General features: G+C 36.9%; 1 protein-coding gene across 1 annotated transcript; it reads left to right on the forward strand.

The window, feature by feature from the left end:
* Positions 1 to 239: 239 nt before the first annotated feature.
* On the forward strand, positions 240 to 3,779 carry LOC130737591 (amino acid transporter AVT1H-like). The gene is made up of 3 exons (XM_057589405.1): positions 240 to 592; positions 2,274 to 2,875; positions 3,227 to 3,779. The coding sequence occupies exons 1-3, from the start codon at positions 304 to 306 to the stop codon at positions 3,755 to 3,757; spliced, it is 1,422 nt and encodes a 473-aa protein (XP_057445388.1). The 5' UTR covers positions 240 to 303; the 3' UTR covers positions 3,758 to 3,779.
* The last annotated feature ends 5,995 nt before the right edge of the window (positions 3,780 to 9,774 follow it).

A 9,774-nucleotide genomic window follows, 5' to 3' on the forward strand; every position in this document is an offset into this window, starting at 1 on the left:
CAGTGTCTCGACCGAGTCGATCACCGGTCCGAGTCTGATAACACTGGCTGAGAGAATGTTTTTTTTTGTTGTTTTTGATGGAGGTGAGAGAATGTGAATATTGAGGAAAGAATTATAATATATGGCATCAAACTTTATTGCATTTATGGTGTCTTTATGTTGAAACTTTAGAATAAAAAATCACCACCAGTGGATCGATGATGTCAATCTCCACATTCCTTCGCATTTCTCCTCTATAATTTGCCACTTACTGCTACAACGCCCTTGTATCTTCTTCTCTTAGTTTATTGTAACTTGATTAGTATGTTGAAATCTTTGTGGAACAGCCTAAGCTTTCAACAGAAATGTCTCCTCCATGAGAAAGAGAATCAAGTTGATAGTGGCGGGTCGGCGCCGGCCGGTGCAAACTTGGAAGTGCAGTTGGCGGAGAATTGCAATAATTGCGGGGAGGAAAGCAACTTATGCAAGTGTGATCATCATATCAATGTAAAGAGTGTAGCAGCTGGGGGCACCAACTTAGCTGAAGAGCATGACCATGAAGCCAATAGTTCTTTAGCTCATACAGTCATTAATATGGTCGGGACGCTCATAGGTAATGTTTATTTTAAGGAAAATATTCTTCCCTTCCTTAACACATACAATTATTACACTCCGCTCTCCTCTTATTTTTAATTATACTCTTCCCGCCCCTCATAAATAAAATCAGAACGGTTTAATGGTTGTGCATTGTCAGTGTAAAGTGTTTTTACACAGACGTCCAATCATTGTATGCCACGTATTCAAAAGCATATATGTTTCATTTTTTTATAATTAAATTTAAAGTTTATTTTCTAATTTGGCGACCCATCATTGGATGCATGTGTAAAAAATATTTACACCGACGGTGTATTTCCATTAAATTCAAATCAGAATACTTTGTACTCCAAGTTAAAAATTCTGTTAAACTCCATTAACCATCAGTTAGAATATTTTTTTATGTCTAAAATACCCTTTTACTCCCATCTTGCCATCCATATTTCATCTATTAGATTAAGGATATTTTAATAATTAAAAATAATATAATATATATTTAATTAAAACAAATTGAAAAATATTTCTAACCGTGTTAAGTTAAATGGATTAAAAGGTATATTTATATTAACAGAGTACAGGAGTGTAATATTTATGTTTCTCAGGGAGAGGAATGTATTTTATTGTTATATTTTTCTTTTAAGTTAATAAAAATAAGTTACTAAACATTGAAAAATTAATTGAAGAAGAAAAAGAAGAAGATCTGGACATTACTTTCCATGATCAGCCTTGAGATAGACGATGTAGTAGATGTTGATTGTGGTCTTCTCAGACATTCTGATAGGTTCGCTTGGTCTTGCATGAGTTGACATGAAGCTCTGTCTTCTTCTTCAAATGATCCTGATGATTTGACTCTTTTTACTCAGACTGATTATCTTGATCTATCTCTGTTTGGGTGGACTAGCGGATTTGACATTTCCTTACTAGTGTAGTTGCCTTGTAGCTCCAATCATCCTTTTCTTTTCTCTGGTCAGACGATCTGACAGGGTTGACTATTTGCTTGTATAGTCTGCCTTGTAGCTATGACTCTTCTTTTCTTTTCATGCTTAGACGATGTGGCATGTTTTGACTTCTTCCGCCTTTCTCGTCTTCCTTTGATGCTTTTGTCTTTCTCTTCTTTGGTTGAGCGTCTCCTTATGCAGTCTTATGCTTTGAATAAGAGACGAGAAGGTGATTTCCTGAAATACAATTCCTGAAATTTTTATCATTCAAAAGATGATAAATGATATATCTAGTGTTTGAACTTAACAATAAGCTCCACCGTGATTTAAGTCACCATCTCTCTTTCACCCTCTCACTCTTTGGGGAAGTGTGATGATTAAAGGTATAAGGGGTTCGGTTGAAGAGGAAGAAAGGAAAGAGATGGATGATAAGTGGTTAAAAAATGGAAGCACAAAATTAGATATAAAAAAGTACATATGGACACCCTTCAGTTGATTAGGCTCACCATGTGAGTAGGTGACTGGACAAAAATTGGGCCATGTAAGCAAAGTGGTGTCAATATTCCAATTTTTTTTTTAATTGAACTAAAAGCTATAAAAAATTGATTAATCAATTTAGCCTCAACCCTAATACATAGACTTGACTTGGAGCATATTAACCTTAATTAATTTGTAAGTTTTATATGTTTAAAAACATGTTATAATACTCATTCCCAAATTCATACATATATAATATTTAACATATTGTATACTATGTAGCAGGTCTCGGACAATTATCAACTCCTTACGCTGTAGAACAAGGAGGTTGGGGTGCATCTGCAATTTTTCTTATAGGACTTGGGGTGATATGCACTTACACTTCTCATTTACTTGGGAAATGTCTGAAAAAGAATCCCAAGTTAAGAGGCTATGTGGACATTGGGTATCATGCATTTGGAGCAAAGGGAAGATTCATAGTTGCAACATTCATCTACATGGAGACCTTCATGTCTCTTGTTTCATACACCATCTCATTGCATGACAACTTAATGACAGTGTTACATCTGAAGCTACATTTGGCTAAATTATCTTCACCACAGCTTCTGACTATTGGCGCTGTGCTGATTGTTCTGCCTAGTTTGTGGCTCAGAGACCTGTCTTCCATATCTTTCCTTTCAATTCTTGCTGTTCTCATGACTCTAGTCATTTTTGTGTCTGTAGCAGCCACTGGAATTGTTGGAGATGTCAGGGTTAATCATAAAATATCCTTCCTCCACCTCCACAACATTCCATCAATATCTGGCCTTTACATCTTCAGCTATGCAGGACACATTGTTTTCCCTAATTTACATAAGGCCATGAAAGACCCCTCAAAGTTTACCAAGGTATATATTCATAGACAATATATAGAATGTTTTAATTAGCTTATAATCTTTTCCAGAATTAATTTCTGACACTCAGAACCTATTCACATCTCAAAATTGATTTTAGCTAGCTTTTGACTCTAGTCATTGTAGCAGGATTTCGAAACATGCTAATAGTGCATGTTTGCAAATCGTTCTACAGCTAATTCTAAAGACGAAACCAATTCTGTTGAAAAAATTGTGGGTACCTTCAAGCTACTAGAATTGATTGAATAAAGAAAAGTTAACCCAAACATGGAAGAAAAATCAATGAAAAAATTAACGGGGTGCTTTTATTATTTATTTATCTGTTTTTTGGATTGAGAATTTCAGGCTTCTATTGTGAGCTTCACACTAGTTACAACACTCTACACAATATTGGGGTACATGGGTGCAAAAATGTTTGGACCGGAAGTCAATTCCCAAGTAACTCTCAGCATGCCCCCTAAGCAAATTGTGACAAAAATTGCGTTATGGGCAACCGTTCTGACACCTATGTCCAAATATGCTCTTGCATTTGCACCATGCGCTATTCAGCTGGAGCATAGACTTCCTAATTCCATGAGTGGCCGGACCAAAATGATAGTTAGGGGCCTCATAGGTTCATCTTTGCTTTTGGTTATACTAGCCTTAGCTCTAACAGTGCCTTATTTTGAGCATGCTCTCAGCCTCACTGGTTCTGTTGTTAGTGTTGCCATTTGTTTGATTTTCCCATGTGCTTTCTACATGAAGATTTTTTGGGGCCACATAACAAAGCCTCTCTTAATCCTGAACATGTCTATCATCACTTTAGGGTTTCTTCTTGGAGTGATGGGTACCATTTCCACCACAAAATCACTAGTGAAAATATTTCTAGCTTCTTAATCAAACTTGAAATGATTCAGCATTCTTGTCACCACCTCAACATATTATATATGCATATAAAGATGGGCATGAAATAAAACAACTTTGGTTGTTTAATTAATGTGATGTATTACCCCATGTATTTCTGTTAAACAGATAATTTTTAGCACTTGGTTTTTATCATGGTGGAAAAAAGGCACTAAGTGAAAATCACCAGATACATTTACAAATGTGGATGGATACTGAATTGCTTCCTCGGTCTTAGTCTCTCATCATTACCTATTTATCCAATTTCTGATAATTTCCCATCTGTATTGATCAGTGTTATTTGCCAACCACTGTCCAAGATTATGGTTAGGGTCACAGGATATAGTGAAGGACTATTTTAAATGTTATGGAACAACGGTGAATAAGAATACGCGTAAGAGAAACAGAGAGCTCTTACGTTATGCAATACACCATACGTAGAACAAATTCATAGGTCTTTTACCTGCACAAAAGAGATTGACATGGAAAAAGACCCTAAGATAAAATCTTACTTTTTTTAGGTTGATCATAAGATAGAATCTAATCTAACAAATTAAAGAGCAAGTTGTAGTTTTTACATGCAAATTCAGTTACAAAGAATTTTTTTTTACTTATTTTTGCCTCGCTACTATAGTTGAAGAATTCGAATTTTATTTCTGAATAATGTAAAAAAAATATTTATTTAGCAAAAAGGGGTGGGAAAAAAATTATTTAACAAAGTGGGGTAGTTTTTGGGGAAAAGGCCACGAGTGCGGGGCCCCGTCAAGAAACCGTGGCCAAAAGAAGGAAAAGGCAACGGTTTTCCATTTTTGTGGCCATAAACCCGGTTTCTGAAAAGGCTACGGTTTTACTGCTATTGCCTTAAGTTTCTTAACATTCACATCAATGTTTTTCTCTAAAAATTCGTATGAATTATTTTAACTTGTGAAAAAAAAATTATTGTATGTTTCTAGAATTTCATTTGAGTTTACTATCTTCCCGATGTACCAAAAAAGAATTTCATATGAGTTTACTATATTTATTTATGTTATTTAGAGATATTTATTTTAAAGAACTAAAATAAATATGGGCATTTTTCTTTATTTAGATATTTTCAACAAAAAATTTATACATTTGTAAATTCATGAGTTTTTTTTTTTTGAAATCAAATTTCATGAGTTATTTGTGTTCTTTATAAATATTTAAATAAATAAAAGCCTCATATTTATTTTTGTTCTTTAAAATAATTATCTATTTCTGTTGTTTAAAATAAATATATATTTTTATTTAAAATAAATATCTATAAAGAACACAAATAAATACAGTAAATTCATATAAAATTATAAAAAAATTAAGAATTTGTTTTTCATAAGTTAAGATAATTTATATGAATTTTCTATTGTAAAGAAACTTTAGGCAACAGTTTTGAAACCGTAGCCTATATGTAACACCCCGATTTCGGTGGCGTCACTTTAGTAACCAAAAATAAACTTAATGCGGAAAACGTGAATATATATATATTTTTTTTTGATAATAGAACCAAAGACTGAAAGAAATAAACTCCCAACGAAAGATAACAGAACTAATATATATTATAAATACAGCCCCCGCTGTAAGTAGTAAACCACGTCACGAGTAAACCTCCAGTGACGGAAAGTAAAAGAAAGTAACGCCCGTAGGCAAAAGGTACAGACCAAAAGAAAGGTCAAGCGTTCGCAACACTATCCCTCAAAAATGAGAATGAGTTAGCCCAAACAGCCTAAAACAAGACCTCCTAGTCCAACCAACTCTCTGTGATTCCCGTAGAGAAACCACACAAAAAGCTATAGGCGGGAAACTACCCTGTTCCCAAAAGAAACAATGACGGTCAGAGCTACGACCCTACTCCTACACTAATCCTATCTCGAGGAGCTCACACCAGCGCTCAGAACTACGTGCTAGCGTGATCGTCGTCCGAATCTGAATCCAGAACGACCAAGTCTATGTACACCATCCGTCCTCCTCTCGCTATCGCGATGCGCTTCTGTTCCAGCATCTCAAACCTAGTTCCCCCCGAAGGGTGAACCATCGTGAATCAGTCTGCCATGGACATCTGACAAAGGACGTAGTCCGCCAAAGCACACACAGAAGACGCGAGGGTCAACTCCAAAGAATTACGTAAATAATAAATCCAATAGATACAGATAGAGATAGCTACTTAGGCTTATAAGTTAGAGATAGCATCCTAGGGTTGTACAGTTCACAATGAATATAAAAGACGATAATAACAATTAGCATGCATCAAATAGGTTTAACAAGTATCAATCACACTCAGCGACTAAGTTAGTATGCATGTTGCATGAAATGCAGATGCCGGTTAACCCAGTTAACCAAATGCATTCCGGAAAAAGGATGGACATCAACGGATCAGCCCTAACACCAGCCACGATGGGACCATTTCGGCCCGCGTGATTCTTACACCACACAAAGGTAGCCAGATCAGCAGTAAACCCGAAGGTCTGCCATTTCGGTCTGCTACTAAGAATCACAGCAGTGTTCTTACATGGAAATCCGGGTCTTATGACCATTTTGGAATCCACCGAGGTCCGAAGTCCGTCTCGTGTTAATACCTCAAAATGAGTGCATGAATGCAAAGTGATTAGCCAAACAACGTCTCCGACCTCACTCGACACGTCGCCACGTGTTCTAACTAACTTATTTGTCTCTAAAAAGAATACCCTAAGGCAAATGTCGATTCTGCGACAAAATACAATTAATCATAAAAAGAGTGCAAACACTCACGATAACTCTTCGAGTCATCAATGCTCTCACAAAGTCTCACGCTTCAGTGGAGTCTTATACAATCACGAAGTCTCACGCTCCAGTGAAGTTTTATGCTTTCACAAGGTCTCACGCCTCAGTGAATTTACACACTTGCACGAAGTCTCACGCTTCAGTGAAGTTCCATGCTGTTCACGAGGTCTCACGCCTCAGTGAAGATCCATGCTTTTCACGAGGTCTCACGCCTCAGTGAAGTTTCACGCATTCACAAGGTCTCACGCCTCAGTGAAGCTTCTCGGCTCATCCCTTGGATGGCTAAACAAACTGCTCAAAGAGCGAAGGGGTATCAACATACTCAGAAACTTACAATTCTCCCATAACTTGGATTCGACGACAATTCTCCTTTTCCAAAACTAATACTCAATCCTAAGCTTGCATCCGAGATTGTTATTATTATTTAAAGGTTTAGAGGTTGTTTAATATCTTATGAATTTTCCTTGTAAAAATAGTTTCCATTTAGTCTTATCGTAATTCCTATGAGTTTCAAAGATCCCATAATCCCAAGTGATTCCCAGAGAATGTCTCGATCCACTAAAACAATAACAAGGTCCGAACTCCGTTCGTCCCGTCAAACTTTCTCAAAATCTCATAAAAAATCGGCATGACATGCCTGTTATCCTCACTTTGAAGCATAACAGATATATGTGTAATAGCATAGTTAAATCAGCACAGTCAATAAGCATGTCACATATATCAACACATCCTAGAATAACCACATAGCACTTAGCATGTAAAGCAGATATCACACATCCTAAATTAACCATTTAGCACATAGCATATGATTCAAACTCAAAGAAACAGTCAGTAGAAGAATAATCTACATTGTCAGCCGAAGCTTCAGAAACATTTTTCCAGTCAAACACAAACAAGTGCATAAACAGTAAATCAAGTCGAATTCGTCGACACCTAAAGCATTAGCTAATAGTTCAGTGAGTAGCCCTCACCTGTAGATTCTCCAGGATGGTCCTCTAACTCTTCTTCACAAGCAAAGCCTTGCTCCTCGGGAAACCCTTCAAATGAACCTTTAAAGTAAAACCACAGAATTCTATCAAAATCTATCGGAAACTAAGCTATCAATACTCACTAAGGTTACACGAAATAGTACATACTCCGAGGTATGATAATCTAGCGCGAAAGGACAAGTTTTCGAAAAAGGAATTTTCCTCCCTCCCCCTTAGGGTGCTCGGCCACTTTAGGTAATTAGGTGGTTCGATTTTTCTTCGATCAAACTTGGTTCCTATGCTATCATTAGCCGTAACTAAGGGTATTCTAAACTCGGAAAAATTATCGGATCAAAAACTGTCGCAGGGGTATTTTGGTCAATATTTTTAGCTCAGAAATTCAAAACTGAAATTTCGAAAAGCAAATTGGATGGGGACGTCACCAACGACGTTTATGACAACTAATCCTACTAGCACTAAGCTAGGGCGATAGTTTTCAGTCCAAAGGTTGCGACTTTTCTTAAAAATGGGTATTTTATGCAAAATTGAAACTCGGCAACAATTCGGCGAGAATCGGCGAAATGTAATCCGCTAAACATGCTCAGGGGCACGCAGGGAATAAGTTTAGATAAAAAGATGAAGTTATTTGGATAGTTTTGCAAAAACCTCAGAACTAAGAGTACAGAAGGACATAGTGAAAAGCTACGGAATTGACGGTCAGAAGTAAGGATTAGCATCAGTACCATGAGACCTACGTGTAGCAACGAACTATGGAACGATCAGGCAAGAATCGGCGAAAACTCTTCTCCTCCTCCTTCCTCTTGACCGCGGGTTTGGGTGGGTTTTTGGGTGAGAATTTTGTTTCCTTTTCATTCTTCAAGTTACACCTATATATAGGGAATGTAATGGAAGATATTTATCAAAGATCGAATAAGGATGAATGGATATTTACCAAAGATCGGATAAGGTTGAATAGATATTTATCAGAGATTGGATAAGAATGAATAGATATTTATCAAAGATAGGATAAGGATGAATAGATATTTATCAAAGATAGGATAAGGATGAATATATATTTTTGTAAAGATATTTTGTAAAGATATTTTGTAAAGATATTTCGTAAAGATATTTCGTAAAGATATTTTGTAAACCGGTACAGATTAGTTCAAATATCGGAGGATTTAACTCATAGAGTTAAGATAAAAATATAAGAGTGATTCCGATATTTCCAGCTTCATTCTCCGTGAATTCTAAGATAGGTTTTGGCGACAGAATTCCAAAACTCAACAGAGGTTTCCTTGTATTTTAGGTGACTAACGCAAAGTCGGTGTAAAACTATTTTACCCGATAAGTTACTTTTTGCAGTAGATGTCGGAAGAGAAAACTTCCTTCTGAAGAAAGATGGGAAACATCAGGAGAAATGGGTGTACGCGGGTGGAATCTTCATTTGAAGCTCCGAATAGAAAAAGTCTTCATCGTCGGTTGATTTTAGGTTTCTTGAACTATCAGGGTTTTAGTTTCGGCAAACTTCCGAGGATTGGAATCGGACGTTCGTACATCCTAGAGTTTCGCCTTGAAACGATTGTCATATATGGATTAAGAGAAGTTCTAACATTTCTCTGAAGATTTTTGGAATTAGTTTCCATCGTGCCTTTAAGTGTAAACTAGCTATTTACTAGCGTTCTTGCCCTAGGTTTAAGCGTATATCGATCGTGCTATACCTTTTATCGATTTTGATACAATCCTTAGACTGTTTCTGAACTTTCTCCTTCATAAATTTATTCCTTCCGATAAACTCTTATTCAGGTTTTTCTTCACGATACATCAAGCCTAATCGTAAATGGAAATCTCTTCCACTTATTCTAAGCTTAAAAACTTGGGTCTTACATTACTACCCTCCAAAAAGAAAGTTTCGTCCTCGAAACTTAGGGTTCAGTAAAAAGCTCCAGACATTACGTACCGTCAATCTCGCAGTCTCCTCTGATCAGACCGTTGACTCCTTCAGCATCTTCACCATCCATGGTGTAGACTCTTGCGTTAGCAGCAGGGCGCTTTCCACGAGCAGTTTTGACAGTTGGTTCCGTCTTGGGTACTCTGCACTGACGGCAGTATGCCCCATTTTGTTACAATTGAAGCATTGAGGTCTCGGATCGGGACAAGCACGAGCATAGTGTCTCGGCTTCCCACACTTGAAGCAGGTCATCTCCCTGTCCAAAGTCTGATCTCCAGAACCACTAGCAGTACCCGTCATGGGTCTGTAAGATCCTGAAG

Source organism: Lotus japonicus, chromosome 2, assembly GCF_012489685.1.
Source record: "Lotus japonicus ecotype B-129 chromosome 2, LjGifu_v1.2".
Lineage (NCBI taxonomy): Eukaryota > Viridiplantae > Streptophyta > Magnoliopsida > Fabales > Fabaceae > Lotus > Lotus japonicus.